The sequence below is a fragment of the Aulostomus chinensis genome, chromosome 13, assembly GCF_037954235.1.
Source record: "Aulostomus chinensis isolate RoL2024-O1b breed Wild chromosome 13, RoL_Achi_v1.0, whole genome shotgun sequence".
Classification (NCBI taxonomy): Eukaryota; Metazoa; Chordata; class Actinopteri; order Syngnathiformes; family Aulostomidae; genus Aulostomus; species Aulostomus chinensis.
Genome location: NC_141332.1, coordinates 21,816,553 through 21,837,334, shown reverse-complemented (window position 1 = coordinate 21,837,334; position 20,782 = coordinate 21,816,553). Strand labels below are relative to the sequence as shown.

The 20,782-nt window shown below is 40.7% G+C and overlaps 1 protein-coding gene across 2 annotated transcripts in view; it reads left to right on the top strand.

Moving 5' to 3' along the window:
- Positions 1-20,782, top strand: part of slit3 (slit homolog 3 (Drosophila)) — a 233,164-nt gene that overhangs the window by 159,739 nt on the left and 52,643 nt on the right. The window contains exons 7-14 of one of the 2 annotated variants that reach the window (XM_086222094.1): positions 2,713-2,784; positions 8,306-8,469; positions 9,347-9,491; positions 12,591-12,662; positions 14,496-14,567; positions 16,065-16,136; positions 18,796-18,939; positions 20,261-20,424. In XM_086222094.1, the coding sequence (XP_086078220.1) occupies positions 2,713-2,784; positions 8,306-8,469; positions 9,347-9,491; positions 12,591-12,662; positions 14,496-14,567; positions 16,065-16,136; positions 18,796-18,939; positions 20,261-20,424 (905 nt within the window). The remainder of the gene's footprint in view (positions 1-2,712; positions 2,785-8,305; positions 8,470-9,346; positions 9,492-12,590; positions 12,663-14,495; positions 14,568-16,064; positions 16,137-18,795; positions 18,940-20,260; positions 20,425-20,782) is intronic. The other variant, XM_086222095.1, reaches the window with a different exon arrangement.

The following is a 20,782-nucleotide window of genomic DNA, read 5'->3' as shown; positions in this document are numbered from 1 at the left end:
ACTGAAAAAGACAGAGGTTATGGTCAAAAATGTTCAGCACAATCCAAACAAATAATTGAGTTTTATTATAAACTGAATGACACTGTGGACAAAAATGAAAGTTTAAGGAGGTCCTCTAGTACATAAAGTAAACCAATTCATTTGTACTAACTGAGTTCTTTCATGTATTAAAACTTGAACTCACAATGATTTTTTTTTTTAAATTTCCAAATTAAAGTATTAAAAGGATCATTTCAATTCCCAAATAAATAAATAAATAAATAAAAATCAATCTACAATCATTAAGAATGCTGCAGTGGCATGAGGAAAGTAAAATAGGCTGGAAAAAAAAAAAGAGCCACAATATAAAACATGGTTGCAGACTTCTAAATGATGTTTTAGTGTTTATCTTGGACGTTCAGTCACTACTCTATTAAGGCAGAGAGATGTTTTGGGGGGGTGAATGGGGTGAGTGGGAGAATAACTGACAGGAAAATTGCAGGGGGAAATTGTTGTTATTCCACAATTAAATTATATATACGGGGTGGAATCACCTCTGACAGGGTTGACCATAGCAGCACTCCTGATGTCTGTGTGTTTATGAATAGTGAGTGTGAAACTTAATCCGTCTACCAAGGCCACTGAGGCTATACTGGCAGGGAGAACGTAGAAAGAATCAGAAAGACCAAGAATTAAAGAGAAAGGAAAGTAGTAACATCAAGAGAGTGAAGCGAAAAACTCTATTTTAAGGATGAGTGGGTGTTAGTGAAAACATAGCAAACTCCAAGAATTGAGTCTATTTTGAAGAGTTGTGAAAAAAGTGAACAAACCGTGCGTCAGTTTGGTTGGCGAAATGCAAACTGTGGTCTCACTATATGATTGGATGCAATCTTACTGGATTACAACTGAACCACTGAACTTTCATCCTGAATTTTGAGCATTTTTCAAAGAGAGAACTAACCATTGTTTTTGTCCAAGGGCTTTATAAACAGATGGTCTCATATAAAAATTGAAATGGTTATGTAAAAAATGGTTATGTAAATGGATTTTTCCCAATAGAAGGTCTTTTTGAATACAATTTTACAACTGATTAAATCTATTATTCCTATTTTTTACCTCCCGGAGTTATTAACACAATCAGAAAACGCAATCACATGATCGTCAATGACGTAATATTTTTGGGTGATGTTTGCTATTCTAGCAGGGTTACAAAAAAATGCAATTTAACTCTTTGGTTTCATGTCAGAACTGTTACCCATAATAAAAAAATGACATTTGATTTGGCTGAGTTTGCTTTGACAGTGGGGAGTCTATTCCTAGTGGCCTCGAGTTTCTCTGTTCTTCTTGATGTACTGGCAAAAACAAAGCAATGCACCGGATTATGACATCATAAGTTCTTGAGCCAGATCAGTTCCGAGATCGAACTGATTGTCCTTCAGCCTAAGTTCCGTCTCGTACCGGATTTCACCAAAACCCATCCATAACTTTCCGAGTTATCCTGCCAACGGTCAAAGCAGCAGTGATCAGGCAGAAATAACAAGGAAAATCAGCAGCTCTTTAGGTTACAGATGCGTGTGCTGCATTTTATCTGATGCTCGTTACATTAAAGGAAGATAATGTGAGTTGTCTGTCTCTGCCTGTTGTGTTTTTCTGCAGTTAAATTTTATGGTGTGTGTGTGTGTGTGCGCGCGCGTGCGCTATGCTTCAGTCGTGAGGGACCTGCTTATGCTCTGATATATTTCCTGCATCCCACCAGTGTTTTGTATGTGCAGCTTTAACTTTTACTAGTGTGTCAATGCGATCTGATCCCCCTGGATTGCTCTGATGGAGTAGCTGTATTTTTTTGCATCTTTTATTTTCTCTGCTCCCATTTTTGACTGTACATAAAAACCACTGAGAATCAATAGGTATTGTGTTTCTCCAACACACTGTGTAGGATTGTGTGTGTGTGTGTGTGTGTGTGTGTGTGTGTGTGTGTGTGTGCGCGTGCGTGATGACAGTCAGCCTTGTTCTTCATTCCACTTTTGGTCGATATTACATATGAGACAAAATGTAGTTTATGCCAGAGTTAATCCTCAGAGACAGGAGTGACCTGGTTATGAGGTAGAGTTTGCAAGAGTTGTGTGTTATTTGTGTGTGCATCAATAAGTAGTGACTTAAAGCTCAATGTGTGTGCTCTTCAAACATGCGTTCTATTGCAGTTTTTTGTGGTGGAAATAGTAACAGAAGCACTTCTGTTCACATTCTGTTCTCGTCAAGGAATTTTCATAAAATCCACAATTTGATATTTGTCTTCTCATTTTCAGCTGTGTTCTGTTCTTTTAATTTCAAAATTGTTGTTGTAGTTATTTGTGGATGAAGCCATTTACATTTTCACAAACAATTAAAATCAATATTGTAAAAAATAATGATGCAGCACAAAATGTTTGTCTTCATCTCAAAACCCCTCTGTGTTTTGGATAATCCCAATAGCAGAGAGAAAAGTTTTAGCAAACATTTTATTCAAGTAAAACAAAACAACAAAAAAAACATCTCGGAAATTTTAGACTTTCTTTTTGTTTTTTGTTTTTTTTCCTATGAAAGTTTAGGGACAACATGAACTGGGTTTTGGGTGAAATTTGATTTTCCTTGGGTCAAAATACAACCACAGGACCCTTCCTCTAACAATCTGTTTTTCTCTTCTCTCCTTTTTATTTATTTAATTTTTTTCCCTTTTTCTGTGTCTCTGTCCAGCACCCTCAACAACAACGACATCACCCTCATCCCCCTGTCCAGCTTCAACCACATGCCTAAACTGCGGACACTGTGAGTATAGAAAAACAGACAGACACACACACACACACACACACAGTCTCCATCACTTAATAGGACATTGCTATGACTTAGTCATTTCCTGGAGACTTGCCCAAACCATAACCACTACCTGCCTCACCCTATCCCCTTACCCAAACTCTTACCTAGCCCTGAACCATCACAACTACAGTAAACGCCTAACTGTAACCCCAAAATGAACCTAACCCTAAAATATTTCTAACCTCAACTCTGAAACGGAGCCTAAACTGTCAAGTAGCTCTTTGAAGGCCTGTCCCAAATGTCCTCACTTTCCCAAGATGGCTTCACTCCTATGGTCCAAAACTTAAATTGGTGGTCATGAAGATGGACAGAAACTCACACAGGAAATTTCGAGCATAAACAAGATGCGCGCACACACACACACGCGCACACACGCACACACACACACACACACACACACACACACACACACACACAGTGTAGCAGGTCATACTCTTAAAGCCAGGCCACTAGAGGGGAAAACAATCAGCACCACAACTGAGGACACCAACAAAATTGCTAGTGAAAAACATTGGGATATTTGCTATTATCAGATTTTTTTTAGAAATGGACTGCAGTTATGCTGCACTCTTCTACTTCTTCTGTAAGTGCTTTGCAACTTTCCCATATTCTCACCCCAATACTGGCGAACTACGTGTTCAGTTAATGTTAGGTGTGTTAGCATGCTATTGTATTCAGCTAAATCATTCACTAAAATTACAAATTCTGCACAATTCTAACAACTGCAAAGCTGTCTGATGTATTCCCATGTCAATTTGATCCAATCTGCATACTGTCAAAATGGTTCAGTTGGAAGAACAGAAACGGTAGACTATGACCTCACTCTTGCATATTCAGCTTGAGGGACAAAATGCTGCTCACTATTAATATTAAGCAAGCAAACTCAAGCAGATAGAACAAAGAAAATTCAGTTTAACAATAAGCAGTGCTGCCGCAAGTGGGGGGCATGATATTATTTTTCTAGCACCACTTATCCAACTGAAACCAGCGTAATTTAGTTAGTCATGTTTTAGCAGTCTTCACAGCTCGATCCTGTATAGCCATGTTTGCTAGGCCTCCATTGTGGCACTGAATGGACAACTCACTCATGTGGTTTGTAAAATGTTCATTTCCCTCTAAGCCAGATGACCTCCTCCTATAAAGGTGCTGTGGCTCACACAAGATTTGAAGCAACCTTATTTGTTGACTGCTAACTGGACAGGAAAGTGACAAAAGATGAGAATTGGAAGGAGCAGAGCAAGTATGGAAATATTTGTATCAATAGAGTAAACAGAGCCAGTGTGAGCGGAACAGGATCTGATGATCATTTATCTGCTTGTTGCATGATATGCAGTTCCAACTGATGCTTTATTGGCTCCACTCAACTGGTTTGTTTGTTTTTTTACCTTGCTGCTGCATCACACCAAAGAGATCTTTTAAGAAGCTTTTTTTTTTTTTTTTTTTTTTGCTAACGGACAGAATTGACAATAAGAGACCTTCAAGGAATATGAAGTAGGAAATGAACTGTTTTTCCTGTCGGTGTAAGTGGGACTTGTAATTACCCTCCTTCGAGGCACTCTGTGGTTACATTTTAAGACATAAATAAATGCACAGTTATGTCCATATATCAATGTCTACATTCATGCAAACAGAATGCACACAAAAATGCCACACACACACACACACACACACACACACACACACACACACACACACACACACACACACACACACACACACTCAGTTTAGCAGCAGAACCTATGTGTAATTGTCTAATCATGCTCCAGGAGGAGACCCACTCTTTTATTGTTTCATGACTGTGAATAATCCTGCTGTTATTATAATACACATTCTATAACACAGATAAACACACAAAGTGTTGTTGCGGTGGCAAATACGTGCGTGAAGCTCATTAATACCACAATAAAAGCTTGTAAGGCTCTTGAGTTTAAGCTGCTTTGATTCCTAGGGAGAAACCTCCAGTACAGATGTGACTCCAACTCCACCATGAATCCCAGTCAGTGTCTCTGATGGATTAAAAGGAAGGCTTTGATTTGATATGTGTCTCTGTGTTTTTGTCTTTATTTTTTTTGGTTTGAAGGAAATCTTGTTGTTGCCAAGGTGATGGCACGACATCTCGAGGGAGACTGTTCCCATAATCCCATGGGACTCTCCAAGAGGCAGACCATTTGTTGCATTCCTGCTGGCCACACTGGGGTTGAAGTCTGCCAAACCAGCATGCACAGAGAGGGATTTCCTCCCCCAAATCATCATTTTTAAGAGGCACTTGTGTGGTCACGCGAACCTACTTAACGTAAAAAAAAATGGGGATTTCCCAATTTAAAACACAAGAAAACAGTCAAAGAAATCCATCTATGTTTTGTAGCTCTTTTTCTCCTCGACTCTGAGTGGCAGCAGCCATTCACACAGCAGCGTTTCTGTATTTCCTTCATGCTGCTGCAACTGTAGTGGCAATAGGGCTTGAAATCAGCCCTTTGAAATGAGATTTCAGGCAGCAGCACCAATACAAGTTGCAAGCAGATTGAGTGCAGAGTTACCAATATCCAATATCTTTTAATCAGAAGCCCTCGTCTGCTTCTGTTTTCTGTCAACACTGAGTGACTGTCTCCTCTTGTTTCCTAATATCTCCTCCTCCTCGCTGTTTCTGCATCCCGATTCACTCCTCTCCACCCCATTTTCTCCTTCATTTCTTGCTCACTTTGTCCAATCGGTCTTCCATTTTCCTCCTCTACTGTCATGAATTTTCTTGTTTCATCATCATCATCCCTCTGTCATTCCTTTCATCTGTCTATGATGGTCTCTTTATTCCTTCTTTCATGCATTCCCTCTTTCTTACCCCCAGCTATACATTTTCCCCCTCTTTTCCATCAAAATGTCATTCACCTGTCATCCCCCTCCTCCTCCTTTATCTTATGTAGTTTACCTCTTTATCCCTCGGCTCCTTCTGCTCCTAATCGCCTCTGTCGACTACATGTCAAGTGTTTTCAACTCCATCATCCCCCTCCTTGTTCCCACTCACCCCTCACCCTTATTGCTGCCTTCTCTGTATTAAATTCTATGCCTGTCCCTTTTTACCGGTCTGAGATTCCGATATTGAATTTGCTGCCTTTATAAAAACGACTCATTCAATCAAATGTTTAGCGATGTCCCTGATTTGATTAGGTCGAGAGGTGTGCCACCTTTGGGATTTCTTCATACCGCTTCTTTTACACATATTTAAAGACATTATATATTTTCTCTCCATCTATACCTCTATTATCTCCCTTCTCTCTTTCTGCAGCATCTCTCTCTGTTATATTTGCAGCAATAATATCATCTCATGATGTCTCACTCAGAAACTCAAACAAATGAAAAGATTAGAACTCCCACCGCTTCTGTTTATGTTTCCCTGTACTAAAGATATTCCCTTTTGCCCTCTGGAGCAAATGACACAAATGTACATGCACACACATCCACAGCAGACACACACCTTAGGAGAGACCCCATGCACCAAGCCCTTGGTCACCCACAACCAATGAGCACAATAAACCCTATCAGACTGACTCACAAACACATGCAAACACACAAGCACAGCACTTTCTCCGTACCCCCTGCCTGTTCCCATTCTCCCCTGTGTTTTAATCCTACTTGTCAGTAATTAAGGCTGAGCTGGGGGTGGGCTGAGACGAGGCTATCTCCAGGCGGGGGTTTGACTATAAACTGGATTTATAATGGGAGAGCAGTATTAAAACCCACTGCCCCCGCTGCTAGCATCAATGAGCCCATCTCTGTTCCATAACAGGATTTGTCCTCTGCTTTATTACAAAGGGAGGCCTGTCTTCTGAAAGGGTAGATATCCCGGCTGGCATATAATGCGCTGACAAGACATCCTGCCATTTTTCCACTCTTCTTTCTCTCTGTCTATCTCTCTGTCTTTTCCTCACTCTCTTAAGGTGTCAACCCCAGCCAGTGTAGCCTGTTGAGAGTCTCATCTCTGGGTGATGCATTCAAGATTACCTGAAGTAAATAAAAAAAAATTTGGAAATCTATGGTTGTAAAAATATCTCCTCATCATGCCCATATATAGATTTCCCAGTAATACTCATGGAAAGTTTCAGTGACATCACCTGAGGAGACATGAGACGTATAGTATCCACACTCGGATGTAATTGTACTTTCTCACTTCTTTATTCATTAATATTTGGTTTATTTGCCAAGGTGTCAAGATCTCCTCTTTGGGATGAGCCTCACCAGTTTTATTCTTGTTGCCTCGGGGCAGATTTCTTGGATAAGAAGACCAGGCTCCTATCAAACTTAATTGGTAGATGTCTGTCACTGCACTTTCACGGCTCGCCAGGACAAAAGAAATGTACTTACTGAATTACTTGTCAAATCTGGTTTAAAATCTCTTAAAAAGTCTTTAGTCCAAAATCATTTTTTAAATGCCTCCCCTAAATGCTGGACATAGTTTATTCAGCATTTGTTTCAGAAAAAAAGAAGAAAAAAAAAAAAAGGCAATCAGTGTGCGAGTGAGAGCAGGTCCCGATCATGCATGTCTGATTAGTTTGATATGAGATCAAATTATTGTAATTATCCAAAGTCCATGGGTAGGTCACTCACTTGTTCCAGCTGTGTGTTTATCAGTGCACCAGTACTGCAGAAGGGTTTGTCTCTGTCTAAATGGTCTCTTGCCTCACTTCCTTTCAAAGTAATTGCCCATTGAAAATTGTGGTTGTTGTGTGGTGGTCATTTATTACATTAGTTATTGTTGTTATGTTATCCAAAGCAGCAGTAACAAGTTGCTGTACCTCTTCAATGCTATGACTACTACAAATAAAATTAATTTAATTCCATGATGAAAATAAGACCAAAAAAATGTGTTTTTAGTACTTGAGAGCACTCAACTAAAATATCTTTGGTGGGTTTGGGATCTTAGAAAAGTCCCATTCAATCACAGTGTTTCATGTCTCTCTACTTGCCACTAGAATCAAACCAAAATGCCTCGAAATACTCGAAAGAAATAAAAAGAAATTTCTTTCCCATTTCATTTATTTGGCCCCTTCAATCTCCTCTTGCTCATTTTGTTATTCAGTCTTTCCTCTTTATTTTCATTTTGTCATTTTCTCCTGCTTACCATATCTGTGGCCACACATTTCATATTTTTTGTTCCTCACCTCTTATTCATTGTTTTCATTCTGAATTGTCGTCTTCTCCGTCTCAGTTTCTCTGTGTCTTAAAGAACAGATTGTGATTTATGACTATGACTGCTCTCTCTTAAGGCAGTGATATTGTCACAGACCTTGTGGAAATGAGAGCTGAGGATATTAGTGTGTTTTTGTCTGTGTGTGCCACCTGAGCAACGGCCTCATGAACCTATTTGAATTCAAGCTCAATACTGACACATTTTTGACATTTCAAATAGGGAAATCGATTGTTGTTCTTGGTTCTTGACCCCAACTTGGATAATTAATGTTCTACCCTTTATCTTTCTCAGTCGTCTGCACTCCAACAACCTTCACTGTGACTGTCACCTGTCCTGGCTCTCTGATTGGCTCAGAGCCAGGCGGGGCTTGGCTCCCTTCACCCAGTGCATGGCCCCCGCCCATATGAGAGGCCTTAATGTCCCAGATGTGCAGAAGAAAGATTTCGTATGTAATGGTGAGTTGACACTGACGCACACAGATAAGCAAGACTTCTCACTTTCTATGATGGGTTTTTATTATCACAGGAAGTGATGTTATGATGCTCATCACGCAAGAGAAAAAAAGAAAACGGGTTTCTAGCTTACAAATGTGGTGCATTAAGTGAGAAGTAACAAATAAGTGACATACTCCAACCACGATATTGCAAAACCGTGTTGACACATGAAATAAAGGCGAAATCTGATGTCATGTAATGTTGCTACTTAAGACTGACACAATAAAGGCTTTAGAGTGTGGCGTCAAGAAAAAGTTTACAGTTAAATTCAGTAACAGCAGAGACTCTGATGCACCTTTAAAGTAATTATTACAGCCACTATTGTTATCATCTGGAGACAGCTTAGCATGGAGGTTATAACACTGAGAGAATTACACCATGTAGAGCATGTAATCAGCTAAAGGGCCTGTATAAGGACTGAAGTGTTATCAGCGTTAGATAGTATAGGCAGTGTTTATGGCCCTCTGATTCAGCGCTCTGTGTTAATAGACTGCCAGGCTGCTCTCTCTTGATTAGCTTTTAGCCTCATCTGTTTACCCTACACTTATTCCGGAACCCATTTTACGGAACCTTTCTACATTACCCTCACTTTGGTGTCAATAACAGACCTATATTTTTCACTTTTTCAGCTGTTCTCTCTCTTGCGTTTGTATAAATCCATCTGGCTTTCCGAAACTGTCCTCTTGCCAGCGTCTAGCACTGATCCCCTGTTGTGGGATTTTGATGCACTTGCATTAATAAATGCATCTGCAAAATCTGATTGATAATCTCATTTTAAAGAGAAGCCCACATCTGTCTCCTGATTCTGATAGATTGTATCTCTATTTGTTGTCTGAAGGTCCAACTCAGACAGAGTCCAGGACATGCGTACCTCTGGTGGCCGTGTGTCCAGCCAGCTGCACCTGCAACAATAACATCGTGGACTGTCGTCGCAAAAGCCTCACTGAGATTCCACCCAACCTCCCAGAGGGCATCGTGGAGATGTAAGACTACTGTGCTTCATTTTAATCTTACATATCAGTAGATGTGTCCTATGCGGTACAAACTACGGAGGGACTTGCAGACGTTTTTCTCCCAGATATTTTCCATGTATTCAGCCAAACAGTATTTTTACTGTTATACAGGTTGTATGTGTGTGCATGTTTGTGTGTGGCATACTGAGATTTTTCCACGACTGTCAAAATTTAAAGAAAAAAAAACAACAACTTTTTTTTCAGGCCAAAGTTTAAGTTAAAAGAAAATTTGTCCCAGTTGGCTTCCTAACTACACACTGCCAACCAGCATCAAGCTAACACAAGTTATTCCCATCTATGTATGTTGATGGATCACAACTTTAACTAATGTAACTGAGCAGCTGTTTCCCTTCACGACTGTTCCAAAACCTTCTCTGCACAGCATGCAACGTGTTTATGTTAGCTGGCATGAGAGTACAAGTATACAACTTGCCACACTGAAAGTAATTCTCCCTCTCCATGATGGCTGTAGACGACCAAGCTGACCTTTTCCTCCTCAACTTGTTACTGTCACAGCCACGTCATCATCTGGCTAAAGTGCGCATTGCGTAGTCTAGTTTTCTCGCTCCAAACCAGATGATGGAAATGCGCTTAATACATATTTCCTGTTTTTGCAACAATCATAAAATTTGCTCGACAAACATGACAATTGAATGGACACACAGTTACAGACACCGCATACTTAGGCTGAAACCCAATATCTTCACTGCTCATAGTTTTCATGTCGTCAGATAGACCTCTTTTTAAAGCTACTTAGCTGCGATGCATGACTTTTGCATCCTGACCTCAGCTGCTACTCAGCTCTCCTTCACACAGGCACAATTCTCTTCTTCTTCCCCCATAATATCCCCCATGCACACATTTGAACACAGATACACCACAGTGGGATGTGATTGATATCCGTATTGATCGTCATTCCGTATTTGTTTGCACAGAGGACAGCTGTTTTATTATTCTGTGAGTAAAGGAAGAAGTGTCCCCTGCAATTCTACACCTATGCTACTAGACCTCTCATAAGTAATGGGTCTACATACACACCAATGCACATGCATAAATGTAGACATACCAGCGTGTCCTGGAACACAAATGGATTCTCAAACCAACAAAAGCACATTCTGGATAGGTCACACTCAAATACACAAATGCATTCTGAATGACTTGCATGTCTGATTAAATCCCAAGAACACACACACACACACACACAAACACACACTGGGTCCATAATAAATGTTTTTGCTGTAGCCAGAAACAATAGAGTATAATAGGATGATGTATTGTCAGTCCTGTAGGAGGGACAAAGTCATCTTTCTGCATGCTGGTGACCAGGATTACTGCCAAATGTGTGTGTGCATATAGACAGTATACAACTTCACACTGGGTGCATCTGCCTGTCGACTACGTTCACCACAGCTATTTAAAAAAATGCTTTATATAGACTTTGAACAGACATGTGTAAGCTTCCATCTGTGAGTGTGTGTGTGCGTGCGTGTTCACTTGCTAAACCCATTTCCTCTTTCCTTTATCGTTTAATCACCACCTCACCTTATAGATTTTTTATATAGCCTCTTAAAATGTCTTCTCTTTAATAGATCCTATGATATTGAGCCTCTAAGTGTCTTTGTCGCAACCTTGTTTTACTGCCCTCAGACATAATTTGTAACTTGTTGTGTGTGCAGATTGTTTTTGATTAACCTTGATTAATTTTGACCCTTTGGTAGAACTAAGATGTTGGGGGTGAAACAAGAAAGTGTAGTGTTGTGTCTTGGCCCGAACCATCCAAGGATTTTCCAACATGCCAGCAAACACGATCAAAACTGAGCTTGGAGTCCATAGATAGACGGACATATAGATAGACCTCCTAGGGAGGTGAGAAAAGAAAGGATAAGCGAGAGATGGAGAGTGGAGGTCACAAGTAGGACAGGGTCCTGGCTAAAGAGGAGGAGGAGGAGAAGAAGGGTAGATTCATTCTCATTCATCATTTTGACAGCTGACCCTGGAGCTGGCCTTGGGTCCTCATTGCATCCTTCTCTTCTCCTCTGATTTGTCCTCTCTTCTCCCCTCATGTCCATACTCCTGATCCTGATTCCTTCAGTCCACCTCTCCCCTGATTTTACTTCCTTTATTCGCTCCTCTTCCAATCCTTTCCTCAAATCTCGTTATCACTTCCTCCTCTCTTTTCCTCCGTCTCCTTGACTTTTTTCCCTCTATTTCCGCACATGTACAAGGAGAATACATGAGCTGCATGAATGCATCGCATGGACCATCAGGAGAGGAGAAACTACACCACAGTACATTTCCTCAAACATGGGCTGTGTGCCAAGTTGTGATGGCTCCCCATGTGATAATAGAGTCATACTACCGGTGCAATGTAATGAGTCTGCAGTCTTCCAGAGAAAAAGATGCAATAAATTTCCTTCAGCTCTTTGCTTGAAAACATTGAGGAACCTACAGTGTGTTTATAGATGACTACATCTGGGGGGGAAAAAATGGCGTGGATCCGTCAAAGGTTTGAAGAAAATAATAGATTATCACTAGAAATTAATGTTATGAATGTACGACTGCCAGTTTCATATGAATTGCCCTGTGTGCAAGCTGCTGGACACATTCTTTATTTCAACATTGTGGAGCGACAGCCAGTTTAGTAAAACCAGTTAGCTTGTTGTCAAACACATGGCCATTGTAAACACTTTTGCACATTACTCTCTCAGCCTTTGGCCAAAATCTTGAAAAGTAAATATGATTTGTGGTCAGCAGCCCATGTTTTGATTTCTGGGTGGAACCAGAAGGGCTGGTCTCACGTAAGCGTGTTGCTGCTGCTGAGCTTCCAAGTCAACGTTTCACAATGGGTGACCTTGACAGGGCAGAAATGTGTTGATTGGAACAACCACCATTTTGTGCGTTTGCGATTGCTTGTGAAGTAAACAGCACTTCATGTCCACGGTGAGATTAAACACAGACGTATTAGCTCATGCATAGCGTGCTACTCTAATTGATTTTTTAATTCATTTAGAGGCGTGTTTAATATTATCTAACCTTCTCTTTGTCTGCCCTCCCCCCCTCTCTTTCCAGTCGTTTGGAGCAGAACTTGATTAAAAGTGTCCCAGCAGGAGCCTTTTCTGCCTACAAGAAGCTCAAGAGAATGTAAGTGTCTCTGGATAAAACTGTGTACACCCCAACACACACGTGCACACACACAAGCGCACACACACACACACACGCAAGCACAAACAACACACACGCACACACATGCATGTACACAAGTAAGCAATCACTGATAAGCTCACAATTAGACTCCAGCCATTTTCTAATCTGACTCCCATCACACAGGCAGTATTTTCTCATATGCGTACGAGTAAGAGCCTGTTCACACTGGGCAGACCGTATTGTGCCCAAGTATGTTTGGCCCTTAAAATCTAGTTTGCTTGACTAGTTTGATCACTCAGATCAGAGGTTTTCAAGGTGTGAAGCGGGCCTCCTCCAGGGGATGCAGACCCAGGTTCCGTGAATGTCGGTGGAAGAATGTATCAGTTATCAAAGGATGTCATGTAGAACGGACTAACTGTATATCCTTTGGTTACAGACACATAGAGATAGTAGTCTTTTGGTAATTTTACCATTTTTCCAACCTCCCAAGAAGACACTAATAAGAGATGGACAAAGTACAAACTGACTCCAGTGTGTTCTCTATTGTTTGGTGTACTCTGAAGTTAAAATAGTATCGTTAGGCTAGCTAGTGATGTCAGGCACCTTATTCCAAGCTTTGTCTAAGGTAAACTCCACCAGCTCAGTCTCTGAATACCCCCAGTCAGATCACACTTGCTGGATGTGCAACAATCGATTTTGCAGCATGACGAGGCCATGAGAATGTTTTGATGTGCTGCCAGTCTTTCACTTGTTGTTCACTCACGAGCTGCATGTGAAACCAAGTGGCAAATCAACAGTTTTGGGTGTAAAGGTGTTACCGTGCGTACAGTTGAATCTTACGCAGGAGTGGATTTTTCCTCCTGTCCTCTCCCACTCCCGTGACCTAATGAAATAAATCCTGACCCATGAGACTCCTGACAAAATGTCAGGGTCCAATGTACTTGGTACTTGGTGATGGCATACAGTAAGCATGTCAGGCCAGGAGCAACGTAAACGTAGGACAGTGGGGGAGTAGGGGGGCACGGTACAAGGTAACTGGGTCAAATTGTAATGCAAAATCCTTTATGTGAACAGAAAATCAAAGCAGGCAAAAGTAAAGAACTGTGGGGAAGTTAGTGCATGGTAAAATGGCTCATTAACTACATGATGAATCTCATATGTGACCATTTTTAACCTCCATTAACTGCAAAATGTTCAGTTACATCAACAGATCGTGAGCTATGGTACGAAGTCTGCATCTCCACTGAAGTCCAGGCTAGCACACACACACCCTCACAAACACTCTTGCATAGTTCATTTCTTCTTGTCTCTTTCACACACCCCCACAGACATAAAACTGGCTGGTGAAAAATGTCCTTATCATGCAAATGTCTGAAAATGCTAGACTTGCAGACTTACACACACACACACACACACACACACAGATGAAGTTTTAACCTCATCTCAAAAGAAGTGTTAAATAATATATCTTACACTGGTGGAAGTGAATGACATGAACTGCACTTAACATGCCATCGCTTTGGGTGTCTTTCTCTTTCATCCTGTCTCTCTCCTGTCGCTTCATTTCTCTACATCTCCATGTCCATCATTTTCTTTCTTTCTCTCTCACTCTCTCTCCTTCTGTCTCTCTCTCTCTCTCTCCCTCCAACCTTCATTTACTTACACTTGCTTCCTTTTCGGAGGCATGTTCCCTCGCCTTGACCTCCGCTGATGTATTCTCTCATGATCATTTCTCAGACAGTTCTAGGACAGCCACACAGAATGAACCCCATTAATGTGTATTACAGTAATGCACTTACTTCCCTCACCCCCCCTCTCTCTCCCCCCCAGTGACTTAAGTAAGAACCAGATTTCTGACATTGCTGCCGATGCTTTTAGTGGCCTTCGCTCGCTCACCTCACTGTAAGTATGACACACTCACATGCAAACACAAAATGTTCACACACACACATTTCCACCAGGGAAGTAATTGCATTTCCAGACATTTAGCAAATAAAAATGTTGTCGCTGTCAGTGTTGACACCTAGAACACAACATTGGGGAGTGTGTGTTTTGTACTGTATGTGTGTGTCTTTGCAAGGGTCTGTGTATGAGAGTAATTGTACACGTGTGTAATCTCTCAGCGTATGTGCGTGTGTGTCTCTGAGGGTGAATGTGATAAGAACATGAAGGACAGTTTAATTTGAATCAATCTGAAGCATGAAAATGAGACAGACAGACCGACAAGAAAGGGCAGACAAGGTGAACTCTGCTGGGTGTTAAGACTGAGCACGTATATGCGCGTGCATGCACACACACACACACACACACACACACACACACACACACACACACAGCACTCAGCTGAACAAGAATGTCACTGAAGTACAGGGCAGCTGAGGCGTGATGTCACAAAATTTGAAATTGCTCAAGTGAATTAAACAGTTACGTTGTTGATAGGAGTTATACCTTGAACATTATTTTGGTTTTAGATAAACAAATGAGATTAAAAAAAAAATCAAACTACTGCAAGAAAACAACATGGTGATGGTTTCACTCTCAGGGGATATATCACCATCTGTCCACCTCACCAATTCAGGTTGCTTGCCATATGTCTAAAGGTCAATTTTTCATAGACACACGGTTATCCCGTGTTTATAGTAAATGAATATGAAATCACTGTATGCTATTCCAGAGTCATTGTACACAAAGTAACCATGAACTCTCAACACTGTACTGTGGCAACATGGAAACAATATCAATCACTTAGGATCCTGTTTTCGTCGTGGACCCACTCTGGACCCACAAATTTCTTGGTTCATCGTCACACTGTTGTTAAAACATGCTGAGCAGAAGGCAGGTTCAGGTGGAGATGAGATGGTTCTTGGCCATGTTCGAGTGAAAATAAAGTCCTTTTTTGTTGCTAAACCTAACCAGACTTTAAATGCATTAACTCTTGATGAATCATTATTTTCCAACAGCACATTTCGTTTCAAAAAGATGTTTTCACTCAAGTTTTTTTAAAGCAACAAAACAACATTAACCACCACCCAGGGCGCTATGTTGTTGAACCCATGATTTTTGTTCAATCTGGGGAAAAAAGAAGGATAATTTTCTTTTTATTGGCCCTGTATCCACAGGGCTGCCACATACCTAATTGTAACATATTTCTATGAGATGGGTTTGCCTATTCTTACCACTAACATCAACTGAAATATTAAAGAAAAATATGGTCATTGAAGTAAAAAAAACCACTCAACTTTGCAGCACCTCTCTCTAGTGGCTGATTATAGCGAGAGAGATGTTGACCAAACAATGGAAGTATTCTACCATGCCACATATCACATGGGTTTTGCATTTAAGGAAAGGCTCACAAAAAAATCGTACGCTAAATTATGCCTTTTTGACTACACTGTGCAGGGTGCTGTACGGAAACAAGATCACGGAACTGCCCAAGGGATTGTTTGATGGATTGGTTTCCCTGCAGCTACTGTAAGTACTGTCTGTGTGAGTGTCAGAAAAAGAGAGAGAGCATTTGTGTGTGTGTGTGTGTGTGTGTGTGTGTGAGAGAGAGAGAGAGAGAGAGAGAGTGCATGTGTGGTCTGATGTTTCTGAATGTGTGTGTGTGGTCCCTCCAGAAAAACAATGCAATATGCAATTATTTAGTAAACAGAAGAGTAGCACGCTCAAACACAGGATGAACTACACATAAAGACAGTCTTGTTGGATTTTTTTTTTTAAAGTCTGGTAAAACTTAAGAGTCTTCAGACAAAGATCCAGATTCAGCAGCTCCATATTTGTCCATATATCAGCGTCTTGCAGATGATGTGTTAACAAGGTGTAAAAGTTGTGTGGCATCATTTACAGGACTGATTTTCACAGCAGTAGTTTGTTTTCATTCAGTTATTAAAAAAATATGCAAATAAACATGAAATTCCTACTAATGTAGGTATTATTAGTATCGGAATTCATTTTCAGCCTTGATTTTTTTTCCTGATTGAGACGATTTGGTGTTATGGCACAAGTAAGCCGTCACTCTGGAACATTACTCCTGCTGTTATACGTATTTATTACTACAATATATGATTGAAATTTCATGAGGAGGAGAGAATCAGATACTTAACTGGCAATCACAGGACCATACAGTATCTTAATAATCACTGTTGCACATTAGAATCCCCCTCCTCATACATTAACTCTCCATCTGTCCCTCATTGTGTGGGTGTGCCAAAAAAGCCTAAATAATCAACTTTTAACTAGACTGGTGCAACATAATAAAAAGTGTTATCTCCCCTGGTCCTAACGTTAACTTCTACCCTGAACAAAACTTTTTTATTATTTCAGAATAAACCTTCATGCTCAGAAATTCAAAATACAGCAGGAGCTCAGAATGCAGTAAAAATATTCAGACTCCTATAATCACTTCCTTGCTACTGTACGTGATATATGATCTTTGCAAATGCCGCAGTCCACTGCAGAAACAACGAATGTTCGGGGCTTTTCCATCATAAAGTGAAGCGAAGCAAGGATAATGAGTGAATCTAACCAACACCTTTTATGGGTTTAGGTGGATCATTTGGATGCAAGGTGTGTTTTCAGAGATTGAGAGAAGGGGGTGGACAGATAAATGGATGAATGAATGGATAGTGTTGCATTAAGAAAGACAGAGATGGGCTGGTAGGTACATAAAAAATATAAAACTGCAGGAAATAGTAGAAAGAAAAGCAAATAGAACTCGAGAGAAGTGTAATTTGTTTACATGTCGGCATAAATCTGAAGTGACATCATGAATATTTAGAAACCTCTGATTGGAGACGTCTTCCATCAGATCTTGTCATGACACTGAAGCCATAAATCTAAAACAATTTATTCATATAATGGAAATGTATGCAGAAGTGGGGTAGTTTAAGAGCAGTTGTTTCTATGCATTTTTGCCTGAATCCAAATCAATTGAGATTCATGTCTCCACATCAATGGTTAATCCTGCAAAAGCACTCAACAGGCATTGAGTGGGAGTATTTCTTTTAATATTTTGATGCTGACAGAGCATCTCTAAAAGTCTGCCCGTCTGTCAGCAGTATTGAGATGATGTTGCTTTCTTATGGAGCGTGGTAATTAAACACCATAAATTAGCTTTCACCAGTGAATCAAGCAGCATGTCAACCCTGGATGACAAAAATGTGTTTACTGCTTTGCATAGCTACCGCTCTGCTGTTTATATTGACTGTGCTGCTTTGTTTTACTGGTGCAATTTAACGTAATTAGATCCCCCTGTGAGCTGCCTAATCAGGCGTGGCTATGTCGCAGAGCAGCATGCGAGTATCTGCCTGTGATGGGCATTGGTGTCTTGTGCAAGCGTAGGCACTAGTTTGAACGTCTCGAGATGATTAAGATGAGCTGCTGCTCCAAGCACAAGGCACTGGTCAGACAAAGAAAAAAAAAAAGAAAGCGAGTGGTCAGAGGAAGCACTGGAGGACAGAAGAGCACAAGATGGAGTGTTTGTGTGTGAAAAGGGCAAAATATGGAAATGCAGGCAAACAGAGGTGTCCTGGGAAAAGCCTGTCGAGCTGGCCATATCAGCTAATGAAGTGCAGGTATGAAAGGACAGAGATTTACCAAATCCCCCATCTCATTTCTCATTTTCCTCCTCCATTTTGGCTGTCAGCCCCCTTCGCTTAAATGTATATTTGTGACAATCCAAATTAAATTTTCACCTGTCCTCTCCCTGTCTCACTCCATTATAACCTCCATCCCATCCACATTACTTTATCGTTTATCTTCCTCTTTCGTTTAAAGCCCTCACCATCTGTCTCTCCCATCAAAACAAGATATTGCCCTCCCACCCAACAGCGGATAGCCCCCCTCCTGCTCTGGAAGAGAAAGTGAAAATGAAACTGCAATTTACAGATTTATGTGTCATGGGCAGAAAAAATATATATAATTATGGCACTGTGGGGAGGGGACAAAAAGGGCAGGATGGATAGGATGGAGGGGGGGGGGGACTAGTGGTTTTATAGGAATGCATTCATGGCCTGATAGTAATGCATTGTCTCATCTCAGTACAGGGTTTGTTTTTGTTCGTCTTAAGCTCGGGGAAGCCGAATAAGTCACAGACATAACAAATGCTGATCAGAGCTCTGTGGTGTTTTAGGCTGCTGAATGCCAACAAAATCAACTGTCTACGAGTCAACACCTTCCAAGACCTACAAAACCTCAACCTGCTGTCACTGTACGACAACAAACTGCAAACTATCAGCAAAGGACTGTTCGCCCCACTCCGCTCCATCAAGACTCTGTAAGTATTTGTGGTATATTTAAGGAATTAAGGGTTCATACCTGCCCTGTTTAGTTTGGTTGAATCAAACTTCTCTTCGTTTTCCCCCTTGATGAACTTCTTTCTGCACACAGCAATTCTACTTGTTTATCCACCAAAAATGGACAAAAGTTATATGATATTTTGGGTTTAAACAGCTTCTTAAACCAGGTGTACTTTGCATTTTGAGACACATCAGAGCATTCCACGTCTAGCAGGTTTTATAGGAAAAAACTAGAACATATATGTAAAAACAAACATTAGAAAAGCCTGAACAGACCATTCATCGCTCTCGGGCTGTTGCCAGTTTATTATTTACTGGGTCCTTTATACTGCTTTTCTTTAGCACTTTGCTTTCTTTTAGGTCTGTGAATGTATCTGGAGGGGCTGAACTTCTTTACAGATTAATGAAGTATTTAGCGAGCTGACTATTCCAGGCACATCTGACCAATAAACACAATGAATGTTCTCACAATCTTCCTTCTGCGTTTATTGGTGGTTGGCAAACCTGCCTGTAGGTTTATTAACCACCACTTGATGTGGTTTTGTGAAGCATTTTCGGTTCAGTCGGATTTTTCTTGGTGTAAAAAAAACCAAACTGTCAAAAAGAGAAAAGCATACGCACACCATGTGGCAAGTTCAGTGAGGTGCCAGTATCGAAGTAAAACGTGTAAAAAATAATAAAGATATCTCACACTCAATCTCTAGATGCTGAAGTTTTAATGTAGGGACAACATTTCGGCCTCAGCCTTTGTCCAAGTCTTAAAAAAACAAACTGTACCACAGAACCAATGCTCCAAATAGACAGACCCATCAGTTGGTTCTGACCCGGTAATCAAACTAAAGGTGTGAACGCATCCCGAAACACACATGATCCCTATTTCTATATGCAGTTCTATTTGCTGCAGTATGTTCATAAATACAGGATTTTCAAGCAACAGAATTCCATACTGGAATTAATATTCTTAGCAGTTGGACATATTCTGTGTTGTGCATTAATCACTGCAAGGTTTGGTAGTGTCTGGTACATAAATTATTTTGTGGCCATCTCTGCTAATGAGGCCCTCTATTTACTTAAAACTAATCAGTGCTTTCCTTAAAACTTAAAATACATCATTTGCTGGCTCATGGATGATTTCACAGAGAAAATATGTGTCAGACACCATCATTTTCGTCACAACTTGTGTAAAAGTCTGAATGGGTTTTGATTAAATCAGGATATAAAACAAATATCTAATTGACAAATGGGGGAACTTCTCTCTCTCTCTCTCTCTCTCTCTCTCTCTCTCTCTCTCTCTCTTAGTCATCTGGCCCAGAATCCTTTTATGTGTGACTGTCACCTGAAGTGGCTGGCAGATTACCTGTTTGATAACCCCATTGAGACCAGTGGAGCACGCTGCAGCCACCCCAGACGGCTCGCCAACAAACGCATCAGCCAGGTGAAAGGCAAGAAGTTCAGGTGCACAGGTAGGCGACGCATTCACACATGAACCCTCGCATACCAGCACGAAAATGTCAAGATTCTGCATAATCAGAAAGTATTGAGGACAACTGTTGCTTGTGAGTGTGAAAAGACACTACAATTGACCTATGTTCACGAAAATACATATGCACACCCACACACTCACAGGCGTCGGTCTCTTCGTCTCTCTCTGTAGTATTGTGTTATTGTTATTTCCTATGATATGAGCCAGGGGCCTCACTAATTACAACACAGACCCATTCAGTACACTGAAGCAGACCAATAACTCAGTAGGGACTGGCCGTAAACCGTGTGAAATTGTGTGTGTGTATGACCATGTTCCCTTCACATCCTCAGTGCTCC